This window comes from Mandrillus leucophaeus, unplaced genomic scaffold (genome assembly GCF_000951045.1).
Source record: "Mandrillus leucophaeus isolate KB7577 unplaced genomic scaffold, Mleu.le_1.0 Scaffold543, whole genome shotgun sequence".
Taxonomy (NCBI): domain Eukaryota; kingdom Metazoa; phylum Chordata; class Mammalia; order Primates; family Cercopithecidae; genus Mandrillus; species Mandrillus leucophaeus.
Genome location: NW_012105842.1, coordinates 358,690 through 372,869, shown reverse-complemented (window position 1 = coordinate 372,869; position 14,180 = coordinate 358,690). Strand labels below are relative to the sequence as shown.

The 14,180-nt window shown below is 38.3% G+C and overlaps 1 protein-coding gene across 1 annotated transcript; it reads right to left on the bottom strand.

Moving 5' to 3' along the window:
- Nucleotides 1-840: 840 nt before the first annotated feature.
- SLITRK1 (SLIT and NTRK-like family, member 1) lies at nt 841-4,171 on the bottom strand. The gene is made up of 2 exons (XM_011997590.1): nt 3,966-4,171; nt 841-3,483 (listed from the first exon to the last, which is right to left on the bottom strand). The coding sequence occupies exon 2, from the start codon at nt 3,428-3,430 to the stop codon at nt 1,340-1,342; it is 2,091 nt and encodes a 696-aa protein (XP_011852980.1). The 5' UTR covers nt 3,431-3,483; nt 3,966-4,171; the 3' UTR covers nt 841-1,339.
- Between the last annotated feature and the right edge of the window lie 10,009 nt (nt 4,172-14,180).

The window sequence follows — 14,180 nt, the reverse complement described above, 5'->3', positions numbered from 1 at the left end:
AGAGGAGCTACTTAAAGGGTAAAAAGCTAAGTAAGGCGATTAGAGAAAGAGCCTTAATGGAGCTCAGGAAGGGATCTACCCCCAACCGTTTCCCTCCCCTGTCTCTTCCACCGCAAATCCAATTTACCACTTGCAAATATGAAGCTGGAAAAAGGTAAGGACCCAGAGTTGAAAACATTTTCACTTTAATACTGAAAAAATATGCCATTATAAAATCCTCGAATAGAATTAGTAAGTTTCACGTGCTTCCTCGGTTCTTTTTTCCTACTTTATAAGTAAGATTTATACCAGCACAGAATTGCTACCATAGGATCGCAGCCTAAGCACTAGAGTGACATTAATTGGTCATGCTTAACTGCCTCAAAATCATTTTTTAAATAATTACACTGATACTATAATAGAAATCATGGGTACTTATTTTACATTCAGATGGAAGGCATTATTGGATATGTATTAAAAAAGTCCCCCTGAAAAAAATAAAATAAAATAAAACATCACCATCAAAATAAAAGAACCCAAAACAACCCCTAAAAACTTCCCTCAACAAAATACATTGTTAACTCATAAAATGGACTGATGACTAGCCATGCAAATGTCTTAAATAAAACCTTTACATTTTTTTTTCACAGTTAACGTATGCTCTGAACTGCCTACCGATCACAAATAATGGCGAAATGGCACTTTCTGATTATACTGTATTTTGTTTATAGAAAGTTTGATACGATGGAACTTATCAGGTAAGAGGGTGGGTGCTGTGAAGGAGATGCCGTCTCCAGTCGCGGGGGCGGGCAGAGTCCCTGGAGCGCGTGGATTCCATGCGAGCCATGCAGCACTTTTTGATTTTTGTCAGAAGTCAGAGTTACTTATTTACAATACATTCATGCCTTCGTGCAACTGCCCATCCCTGCGTAGCCAACAGGGAGCCATCACGGGGCTAATCCACAGGGGAAAAATAGATATCTATCTCTCTATATAGATGTAGATATATGTATATATGTATAGAACCGCGGCATCCAACCCCACAGGCCCTGGGGCCGAGGGCGAGGGCACTGTCAGTTCTTCCAGCAGGGTCGTGCTGGGCTTTCTGTCAAAAGGGGCTCTCAGCAAAGAGCGAGCTGGCTGCGCTCTCCCAGCTCGCCACAGTCTGCTCTTTGTTTCCAGGAGGGAGCTAAGTAAGGGGTCAGCCCCTTTCGGTTGTGCGAACTCACAGTTATTTATCTACTTATGCCCATTCAGGCTGATGGATTTGGGTATACGCCCCTCCAGCCCCCTGGGGGGTGCCTGCGGCGGGGGAGGACGTATCGCCTTCCCTCTGCCCTCCCCTATCGGGGTTGGGGTCTTAGTCTGAGAGCGAGTGAGAGCCACAGTCATACACTCTGTGGGCCCCATCTGCGTTGTAAGGCCCATTGTGCCAGTAGGAAGAGTCACAGACTGTCTGTAGGGAATTAATCTCGGACGCGGAGGAGTTGGCATCTCGTCTCTTGGACCGCTTTCGGTTCCTCAGGATAAACACGAGCATGCCCACCACGGTGAAGGCGGAGGTGACAAACACCAGCAGCAGTCCCGGGACCAACACCGAGATGGACACCCTGCTGGTGTCTAGGTAGGAGTTGGAGTGCGTCCCGGTCTCCGCCAACCCAGTGCTGTTTTTACTGTGCGAAGTTAACGTGGGCGAGATCCTAGCGTACAGCTGGGGGCAGATCTCGTCATTGGAGAGGAGCATGAAATCCTTTCTAAAGAAGTTCACCGGCGTCTCACACTTGAGGTCGCTCATCAGCACTTCGGAACCCAAGCGTTCTGCCCATTGCTTGAAAGGCACAATGGTGCAGGAGCACTCCCAGGGGTTTCCGTGGAGGTCTATCTGGATGATGGAGGTTAACTGGTCCAGCACCCCTGCCACAGGGAGGTACATGAAGTAATTGTTGTGCAGGCTGAGTTTAGAGAGCGAGACCCCAGCGAACACGTCCACAGGCAGGGACCTCAGCAGGTTGTTGTTGAGAATGAGGATCCTCAGTTTGGGCATGGCATTGAAAGTGCCCGGGAAGATGAGCTGGATCGCGTTGTACTCCACGTTCAGGTACTCTAGGTTTTGCAGCCCCGCGAATTTCTCCCGGGAAAGCGTGTCCAGGTAATTGCTATCCATATATAGCCACCTGAGGTCCAAAAGGTTCTTGAAAGTGTTGTTCTCTACAGTAGCGATGTTATTGTTGCCCAGATCCAACAGAATGAGGTTCTTGTAATCCACAAAGTGCGATTTTCGGATGCTGTGGATCTTGTTATCTCGTAGGAAAAGCTCCTGCACGTTAGAGAGCTTGGGCTTCAAATCAGCCAAGCTGCTCACGTTCCGGTTGTTGCAGTTCATCTTTAAACCCGACCCTGGGATGTGGTCGCAGCTGCAGCCCCCAGGGCAGGGCAAACTGTTAGCTAAGGGTTTGTTTCTGGCGCTACCCGTCGCTATCGCTGCTGTCGGTCTGATTTTGATCTGCCAGTTGCCTGGGATCTTTGTACCTCCGTTTGGAGCAGACCCTGGGGTGGCATGATCTTCTTGCCCATTTGTCTTGAAAGGGGTTGGCAGGGGGCCAGGAGCAAAGGTCTCTTCTTGGGCAGGGGGTGCCGGGAGACTAGAATCCACTCGGTTTTTCAAAGGACACAAGTCCTGTTCGGTGGTTTCATTGAGGTCTTTACCCTGCAGTCTGGTGGGGGCTTCGCAGACCACTCGGCCGATCAGGGCATTCTTGGGAATGTTTTCCAGCCATTCTTTCAGGGAGAGCAGATCACAGGTGCAGTCCCAAGGGTTATCCTCTAGGAGGATCTCCGCAATACCAGGGATTTGCTCCAAGACCTCCTCATAGGGCAGCGTTTTCAGCCTGTTACCCCGGAGGTCGAGGTGAGTGATGGGCACATACTGGAACACATTGGCAGGTAGGGTGCTGATGAGATTGTCATTTAAAATGAGCACCTCCAGCTTGTTCAAGTCCTGGAAGGCCCCCGGGTCTATATCTCGTAATAAATTAAAATCAGCCTGGAGGTATTCCAGATCATCCAGCCCCAGAAAAGTCTGCTTTCGAAAAGACTTGATCTTGTTGTTGTTGATGTGCAGCCTTTTCACCAGCTGCAGCCCCAGAAAAGCCCCCGGAACGATTTCATGCAAGCCATTGTTTTCCATGTGCAAACTAACCGCATTATAAAAGTTAGCGAACTCATTAGGGAAAAGTCGAGTGAGGGAATTGCCATGCAGAAATAAATGGTAAAACTGGGAAGTCGGGGCAGTGAAACGCTGCAGACTTGTGAAGCCTTTTTTTTCACAGTCTACGTGTAGGTCCCCTTCTATCTCATTGCAGGAACAGATCTTCTCTTTGCAAACGTCCCCTGTAACGTTTCCAGCGGCAAAACAAAGAGACGTCTCCAGCAACAGAATCCAAAGCAGCATTTTTAAAGCGAGCAATTCATCCCCGATCTCATCACAAAGTAACAGCGACCATCCTGCTCGCCACAGACACAATTCAAGTTCATTTAGTGCTCCAATGTCCGAACCCAGGAAAGGAGAAGAAAAGGGTTTGGGGGGGTGGGGGTGGATTCCTTCCTCCCTAACCCCCCCGCACTGCAATAGCCCAGACGCCAGTCAATAATTATATCCACAAACTATCCAGGCACGTAGTGCAAGGCAAGCAAAAAAAAAAAAAAAAAAAAAAAAAAAAAAAAAAAAAAAAAAAAAAAAAAAAAAAAAAAGTAGGAAAAAAACCCCACTCCCCCACAACCCTTTAAAAATAACAGCAAAAGAAGTTAAATATATATATACATATAAATTAAAAGTACACCCTTATAGAATCTCATCTACTGATCCTCACTGATCAGAAATGAAACAATGCTAGTAATTAGAAGCAAGTGCATGTTAGAGAAACAAGCAGAGGGTTTGCAGCGTAGTACAGGCGCACTGCCTGTGCATGGCTGTGCGTCGGACTGACCTTGCCTCTCTGATACAAAGCAGGGTTTTCCGCGGCTTCTGTTGTTGAGGCTGCTGGTGGAGTTCTTGCTGTGGTTGCGGGTTGACCAGAAGTCCCCCCGAGGTGCTGTCCAGTCCCCCCGGTGCTGAAATCACGCCCGACCGAAGGACTCACGCTGCCCAGCCAATGGCGCTGGAAAATTTCCGCAATCGCTGCGTTTTGTGGTTGTCCATCCTTTTCCTTTCCTCCCCTTCGGTCCTCTTAAGGCTTTTTTTTTTCTTTTTTCTTTTTTTTCTGTGCTCTCGCTCTAGCTTACTAGCTCTTCTTTTCCTGTTCTCCTTCTCTTTCTTCTGCTCTTTCGGAATTACGTGGAGGGGGGCGGAGGGCGGGGGGCGAGTTGTCTGAGGGAGGAAGAGAGCGCGAGAATGAGGGGAGGGGGGCGGAGAAGAGAGTTGCTAAGAAGCTCTGCTCGTTCCAGCCTGGTGCACTCTGAAAGATCTGACACCCTCTGCTGATCTGCAGTAGCAAAAATCCATCTGGCTAAGGAATGCCGAAAGAAAAAAAAAATCAATCCACGTACAGGGCAAGCGTTAAAAATGTGGGCATAAAAGGCTGACGATCTACATAGACGCTTATTTTAAATGGATTATTTGATTCTTTTTGCGTGCTGGAAACTTTACCCTTTCCTTTCCTTAACGAGCTCACAGCCCCCACCAGCTCCACCATTCGGAAAGGAGTGCTTTTAAAACATTTATTTCCCAATGGCTTGAATAAAATTAGTGTCAGGGTGTCAAGCGAACAGCAATTTGAGGTAATTATACTGCACGCCATTTTCATCGGTGCTTTAAATGCATTTCTTCCTTCTCTGCGGCACAGTGTTTTATGCTATTTGATGTCTTTGAAACATTTTTTTTTTGGTATGTTGAAAGTGGCTTTCGGAACATATATGTTACATAATATCTAATTGAGTATGAATTTTTTGTTGCAAGGTATATAAATTAGGCATATACTTTTTAAAACTTGCAGAAATTTAGTCAAGTTGATCATTGAGAGTTAGGTTCTTTGATGATATTTCTTGAATGTTATTTAACTCTGGAGGGTGAAACACAATGCACGCTTAAGTCCTTGATTCCAGTCCCGAAAGCTTTAACTGAGAACCGGAAAAGAAGGGAGGGGGCAGGGCAAAATCCCAAGATGATTTGTGAGTGCTGTTAAAAACCCACTGGCAGGCAGGGGCGCGCACACTACACGCACGCACACACACACACCCCATTGACAAAGTTTCCACATCAGTTTGAACTAATTTAAATATTTACAAGTAAATAACCAGTTGCATTTTGAGAGGAGGAGATAGAAATCTCTGGACTCTAAAGCTCAGCGCGAACACTATCTGCAGGTAGCCGGCAGCTCCTCCTCGAGCAGATGCTTGTTGGGTCACTGATGCTGGGGAAACACGAAGCTCAGGCTTTTTCCAGTGAAGGAAACACCACATTCCAAACTCAGAGCTTATAAAAATCCAGTAATATCACCTTCCAGGAGGCAAGGAAACGTGAACGTGCTGCTTCTGTGAAGTCTGTTTTGCTGACTTTTCCTTTCAGAGTCGACACCTTTTCCATCAATACGTCCCAAAATATTTATAGATAATTCTAAGATTTGAAATTTTTATGTCTTTTAAATAGAGTTACTGTTTGGCCCTTTCTTCACTCTATGCAGAGAGGATATGTTTACACCACTTGCCTTTTTAATTAGGTCTTTTGCAAGTTGGACAGCTGCTACAAGCCTGTTAATAATTTGTGCAAAAGAGCAAATGTTCTACGAAGTGTGTATTTTGAGAAAGATGGGGAGTAAAAATTTGGGGGAAAGGATCGGGGTTGGGAAAATTCCCAACGCTAAGGAAGGTCTTAAAGATGTTTACTTACAAGATTTTTTTTTTTTTCTGGGTCAGAAGCTAATTTCTAGGTGGGTGGGGAAAATATCTATACATAATGTTTTCATATGACAAAATATTTTTGTTATATTCCTCCGGTGAAATTCAGTGAAGGGAGGTGGGGATGAAGACATCTCAGTGTGTGTGTGTATGTGCATGCATGAATGTGTTTGTGTGTGTGTGCATGTGTGTACACTAGAGATCGTTTTTAGACATCATGATACACTTCTGAAATAACTCTGTTCTCATTTAATTTGACCCATTACCACATATAGAGAGTGAAAAAAAAGACCTTAATCAATCTGAAACCATTATGCTAAAGAAATGCTATGCAGTTGAGAACTGCAGATGTGAAGGAGTTCAACTGAAGGAAATAATTTTTCTGTCTCTTCTTAAATAGGACTCAGGTCTAAAATATCTCGGCCCAAGAAACCACTCTGACAAAGGAAACCAGCCTTATGGTGTTGGTGATTGATAGGGATAGGCAAGATTCAAGGAAAAGAGAAAAATGCTGGCTGTTTAGAAAGAACAATCATCTAAAATCCACATTTTTAAGCTTAAAAGGTTACCTGCTTTTTTCAACTTGCAGAATATTATCTTTATGTGAAGAGACTCCAAAAACATATCTAAGTTGGTTTAAATGAATTTAGATAACCTACAGTTTGTATTCAGATTTCATTCTCCTCTTCACCCTTTAAACTCTCTCTTTCTCTAATCCCTTATTTCTTCTTTCCTCTTACCACACCAATCACAATAGAAAATTTACAATTAGGATTCTCCTATTCAGGTACCTTACAACATCTTTTAAATTATATTCTCTTCGTACCTTACAACATTTTAAAAATTATATCCTCTTCGTACCTTACAACATTTTAAAAATTATATCCTCTTCAAATAATTTCTTATCTCTGCACTCTAAGAAAAAAGTGTGGTAGTTCCCAGATGAGCAACTAAGCCTGAGAAGAAAAGATTGAGATTATACCTCCTATATGAAGATCTCCAATACAAAGTTGCAAGCAAAATATAGAGGTATACATGCAAGTCTATTGAAATGCACCCTCTATAGTAGCTATCATAATTTTAAAGTATTTTCATAATAAATACATTTTAGAGACATAAAACAGTCTAGAAAACCATGTCTACAACTTCAAAGCCTAACTATTCAAGTTAAACAATAAATGTATTGGTGGAGAATAAAAATATAAGGGATTTATATGTGATCTAAACATTTCTAATACCTTAGGGGAATATTTCTTAGGCATGAATTCTTCTTAAAAGGGTTCCACACTATCTATTTGAGCTCAAGTGAACTCCTTCAGTTGCCTTGCCTCTCAACAGATAATCTCAGTAGCTGGAGATAAAGGATATTCCAGATGATGATGATGATTGATAAAATTTGTTCAGGGCTATAGTTTAATTTCCTGGCTGTGGCCAGAAAGATTTCAGTTGTGTCATTAAATGTTCACACATTTCTATTCTTCATCAAACAAGTTCTCCTCGCAAACAAGAAAAGTTGCATGTTGATTGTTCAATAAAGAATTTTTTCAGATTAAGAAGAAATTTGTCAGTTAATTATCCATTTTTTCCCAAATGGCATCAAATTTATAGATATTTACACATATGTACTACATTTTTAAAATGAAAAAGTAGAATTTATAACAAACATTTTTTGTTCAGTTTATTTAATCTTCACAATAACTTTAAAAATTATTGTTCTAATTTTTAACTGTAAAAGTGATACTTTTTTAACAAATACAAAATTACATATAGGAAGTCTATCTTTACTCTTCCCTCATCCACAACACTTTTTATTGCAGAGAACTATAGATAACTGGTTGGTTAATAGTCAAATTGATCCTATTTTATGGATGTGGAAACTGAGGCTGAGTAACACTGAGTAATTTACCAAGATTAAAAAACATCAGTTGATTTTGTTATGGTAACAAAGCTACAGACTCCTGAGCTAAGCTTTCACTCTACTAAGTATCTCTTTGTTCTTAATATATAATACAATGCCATTTATGACTCTGGTTAAGCTTTCTGTGGATCAGTTTCCTTACTAGTATATTTAACATATACTAGTATATATTATAGTTTCTGATTTTTTTGATCCCTTCACATTCTTTTTTTCTGAATCCAAAACATTTTAAAAATGATTTTACAACAGACCTAGTGTCTCTTGCTTTCCTTAGACTTTTCACATTTGAACTCAGGATAATTGTTACCATATTTAATATTTGCTATGATTTGAAACCAGTAATAAACAGTATAACCACTGGGGGAGAGAATTCATTGGTCCTGAGTTTAATCTACTACTGTCATAAGATAAAGGGGTCATTGTGAATTTTTTCATCTTGAGATAATAATTGTAAACTACAAGAGGGTTACAAATCAATTGTACCTATAAACAAATATGCTTAGTAAGATTCTCACACATATTTTCATATTTTATTTTTGTAGATTGCAACATTCTAGGAATTGGGTGCTAAGATAATGAAAATATTACACAATTACTGAAGGTGAAGTTAATACAATATTTTTACAATATTTCTTTAATAGTATATCACTTTTTATAACTTAGCAACTTTTATTTCTCATCAAAGAAATAGCAATCTCAGTAAAACACGTCAAAATGCACATACCGTTTTCTTTTGTGGCTTAAAGTATCACTGTCCTGTGTTCACATCACTTTATGTTTTTTATTATTTTGGGCCATAGGTTTGGCTATTTGGAGTAAAACTGAGTTTCTCATATAGTCTCATTTTTGTAATAAATCTCATATTGGGCTTATCGGAAAGAATATTGATCAAAATATAATTTTATATATTCAGAAATTCTGATTTATTATTTTTGTTATTTAACATGAATAAGGCAACCAAAGTTTTGCCCAGTAAGGGTAATACTCTTAGCTATATATCACACTGTACTACATACACTACAAGTATAAGAAGGATCTATATTTCCACAATTGTTTATTATATTAATTGATGCTTAAGTATATATTTGTTGAGCACTTGTTTTACTCTTTTCTATATGTTCACAAGACCTTGCAGATAATCACACAGAGTAGAAAAAGTCTGTGTTTCCTATAAAGTATGTATTATATTGTAAGATAATGAAATACATGTTACTTATATAGGTTTTAGGAAACAGAAACCAACAAAAAAAGTTGAAATCCACAGAGATTACTGCTGTAAAAATATACATATACTTTTAACATGCTTTTTGTACTTAACATTTATTTGTGAAAATTTTTAATGTTATTAAACATGTTCTACTATTAGAGACTTAATTCCTTGTATGACACAAAATAATTCATAGGACTAATTTTACCATAGGATATTTAGTTCTTTCTAGAATTTTTACTCTCATAAATAATGCAGCAAAGAACCAACTTAAACATAAATCAATGTTTACATCATTATTTATTTTCTTATTATAGGTTCCTGGAATTAGAATTCTTAATCTGTTTTGTGTTGTGTATAACAGAATACCTAAAACGGAGTAATATATAAATAAAATAAATTTATTTTCTACTGTTATGAAGGCTGAGGAGTTCATGGTCAAAGAGGATGCATCTAGTGAGGGTCTTCTTGCTGGCAGGAACTCTGAAGACTTCTGAGGCAATGTAGGTATCACATGTCCAGGGAACTGATGTGCTATCTCAAGTCAAGTCATCTTATTATTAAGCTACTAGTCCTACTCCTGAGATAATCCCTGAATCCATTAATCCAGGAATGGATTTATTCATTCATGCAAAGGCATGATTTCAGCTCACTGCAACCTCCACCTCCTGGGTTCAAGCGATTCTCCTGCCTCAGCCTCCCAAGTAGCTGGGATTACAGACACCCACCATCATGCCTGGATAATTTTTGTATTGTTGTAGAGAGAGGTTTTCACCATGTTGGCCAGGCTGGTCTTGAATTCCTGACCTCAGCTGATCCGTCCGCCTCAGCCTCCCAAAGTATTTACAAGCTTGCCATCACACCCCACTAACATATTTTCAAATCATTCCGTACCATTAAAGTGAAGCCAATGCTTATCCACTTACTTGAGCAAACGCAGTTCAATTTCTGATTATTTATTGAGTACATTGTCTTTGTTATTTTTCTTCAACTTTTAAGACATGTTTTTGTTTAATATCACTTCTGTGGATCATTTCCAGACAAAGCCACCTATACATTTCACTGCATTTCACCTTAAGGTATTCAGCAGAACAACTATTAAATTTTGCATTCCTTTTTTTCTTCAAAAAAGTAAGTTATTTGAAAGACTGAGTTTTCGATAAAGTATAACATTCTTGAACAGAGGGATAAGATTTTTTATCTTTTAATATCTAACACCCAGCAGTGTACCAGGCACAAAAGATGGTAAGATGTACACTCCAGCAGAAATAAGGCAGTATGTGAGATAGTGATAAACTTTGTGGAACAGATCACAAGGGTAAAAAGGCTCAAAGGCAAGGTATATTCACAAACCAGGGATTTGGGAAAGTGATGCAATCTATGAATTATTTCGGTAGCCCCTGATATATTTTATTATGTATTATTATGCATATATTTATAATTTTTTATCTAGAAAATGAGATATACATTTTGTATATCCCAAAGAGTTATTACAGTACAATGCACCTGGTCAACAACCAATAATTTATGATGATGCTAACGATAGGAATGTATTCCTGTTTTTGAAAAAGGAAGTAAATATAAAATTAACTCTTGTGAATATAAATTATTAAAAACCATTAATCTAAAGACCCAGTGAGGTTAAGTCTAGGTTACTGATTGGATTTATAAAATGTATAAAAATAAAAATATTATTTGCTATTCTGTTAATCCTTTCAGGGCCATGAACAATCTCAAAGGGGCTAAATTATCTTATTTTTCTCCCATTAAAGACTTTACTCTCTTTATTTCTCTTTCTATCCCATTGGTTACATTATTATACTTGTTGTATTTATTATTGTATTTTTCTTGGGACTTATTTCAAACCAAAATTTGATGTGTTTCTTTGAGAGGTTTCATATGATGGAAAAACGTATTATACCCATGTTCTGGGCCGGGAGTGGTAACTTATGCCTGTAATCCCAACACTTTGGGAGTCTGAGGCAGGTGGATCATGATGTCAGGAGTTCAAGACCAGCCTGGTCAATATGGTGAAACCCCGGCTCTACTAAAAATTTAACAGGGTGTGAAGGCGCACACCTGTAGTCCCAGCTGCTCAGGAGGCTGAGGCAGAAGAATCGCTCAAACTCGGGAGGCAAAGGTTGCAGTGAGCTGAGATTGAGCTACTGCACTCCAGCTTGGGTGACAGAGCAAGACCCTTTGCTCTGTCAAAAAAAAAAAAAAAAAAAAAAAGCAAGTATTATACCCATACACTGTTTTGTCAGTTTCCAGGAAAGGAATAATGTTAAAAATCATTTATTTATTTATCTATTACACAGACAAAGGCACACACATACAGACAAGATACAAATATATCATATAATGCCTACTGTGTGCAAAAAATGTAAAATGCAAAACCAGAATAAATCTCTAAAGATATAATCACATGCACTATTGCAGATTAGGTAGAGAGATACATTTAACAGAGGTGGATACCTTTTAGTAATGGCGGTTAAATCACATCATGTAAGTTACATGTGTCTAATTGGCTAATAAAAAGGGTCAACACCATCCTTTTAAAGATTTCTATAAAGCACTGTATACTAGTAATTAATTTTGATAACAATATAAAAAAAGGGGAATCCTGTGGACATTTTGAATTGTCCAAGGACAAAGGATAATGTGAGTAGGGTGACCATGCATGCCTGTTTTCTCAGAAAATTTTAGTTTATGCTTGCTGTTATAGTAGTAAATATTGATAACACACAATTTTAGTTTATAAAGTTTCCACATTCGTGCAATGAATTAATTGTATTGTATGCCTAATAAATATTATTAAAGTATAAACTACATATTTTCTAATTAGTTAAAAATTAGCTGTTCTTACACTTACGGCAATCATTAGGTTGTGAGGAAGCATTATTACACATGAGCAGTTTCCTGGAACAGTGAAAATACAATAGGCATTGGCGTGAAACTTAAGAAATCATACTTTGATGTACACTTTTCATATGTACACTTTTCATATGGGGAAATATTATCTTATTCCTAATATTGATCAATTTCTCACCTTTTAAGTCTTGTTTAAAGCTAAACCATATAAACTATTATAAAAGATGAAAATATTAGTCATTTTTCCAGGTCTCATGGTGGCCAGAGCAAATCATGACTTGGCTTGGCCAACTGGACTCACATATCTGGATTTTGAAATGAGAACTAGTGACACCAGGGAAGAGGAATAGAAGGATACCTCTACTAGAAGTAGCAATGGCAGGAAGGTGGAGTTTCCAGCATAGTAGTGGCAATGGTTTCCAGCATACTTGTTCTCAGGGTCCAGGACTGAGGGGGGCGATGTTGCATTCTGGTTTCCCACAGGTTTGAGCATTAGCAGCACCATCCTCAGCAAATGGGTGCTATGGCATAATTTCAGCCAATTCTGATTAGAGTACCATTTTTTTTTTTTTTCCTGTCCATCTACCCAACTTAGTTTTCTCCGGTCTTTCCAGAGATTCTTTGAGCCATCCAGTTTCCTTTTACAAAATGTCTTTTCTGATTGAATAAATCAGAAAATCTGGCTGACTTAAAATGTGACTAGGGTGACCCTGCATGCCTGTTTTCCCAGAAAAGTTTTGGTTCATGCTGGTTGTTGTAGTAGTAAATATTGATAACACAAAATTTTTCTTTATAAAGTTTCCACATTCATACAATAAATTAATTATATTGTATACCTAACAATGAGGACATCTCTCCCTTTTGTAACATGTAAATGAAGATGATATAAATAGTGTACTAGCTAGTATATTCTAGGTAATTTAAAAATAGGATTAAAAAACCTAAATTGTAAATTCAGATTCTGATCATGCCTGTTTCTAGAACATATTTGGACATGAATCATTCATGTTTGAAGCTATATAATTAACAGATTTCTTGCCTCAAAGCAAGTATAAGTTGGGCAGCATTTATGTCTATGATAAGGATTAAAGAACACAGCATATTTTACCTCTGTTTGTGGTTGTTGTTGAAATAAGTGTTCATAACCTTCAATGAATATTAGAAAAGTAATTAATTTATTCATATTTTAAGGAGAGCTGCTGGAAGCCAAGAAATGAAAAGAGAATGGGGAAATCCAGACAGATTTATGTATATATTAAGGTAAGGACTCGTTTTACAGAAAGTTGTAAGAGATTTAAGAATGTATGAAAACCCGAAGTAGTGCAAATAGCATATTATTCAATGACTTTTTATTTAAAAATGTGTAACACCTATTGTTAAAAGCTCTACATAGTCTGAGAATTTATTTTCTATCCTCCCCATTGGAATGTAAGATGACCCAAACTAACCTTTTATAAATGGAAACTTCATAAATTAAGTTTTATCTTAGGCTGAATTTTAGAGTTGGGAATTATTGTGCTGAGAACAATTCGTAATTCAACATCTCTCTCAACACAGGGTTTATCTTTGAGGTTGAAATCACGTTTCAAGAGGAAACTCTGCATGGGACACTCTGAAGGAAAGTATTGATAACTAATGTACCCACTAGAACCTCTTCTCATGTAAAAATTGCCGCTGTCCCCAGCAAATTCCGTCAATCCTTTTTCAAATGCTAGCTTATTAAAGACATACCAAAAAGTGGGTAACTAGGGCTAAATCTGAGACCATGATGTTTCAGAGTTTTATAATATTATTGTGAATACACAGGAGAAAACAAATTTAAATTTTGTAATCATATTTGAAAACTCAGAGCATCACTTTGAGGGTGGCATTGAGATTCATGACCAGAAGTCAAGTTCAGTTTTAAGTTTAATGCCATTCAGCCTGTATCTGTGTCCCTGCAGCTAGACTAGCTAGCTAGGTTCCTGTTTCTTCTTGGACAATCATCTCTATCGTATTCATTTATTTCTATTTTTAAATATAGCTTGGTACATGGGTTTATCTTAAAAGTACAACACATACTCAGTTTCCAGTTATTTCAAGCTGAAGTTCATAACTAAATCACAGTAAGGTATACTTTTCCTAGAATATTTTGCATTGCCCAAAGCCTTTCCCTTCAACATAGCTACAATGAAACCTAGGATGTCAGCTTTTATCTAGTAGCTGATTTGCACAATATAAGTATGCACACATACATATATGTAAATGCACATATGTGTGTGTTTTCTGAAATGTGGTTTTCTGTTTCAACTTGCTTCTTATTAGAATGATTTT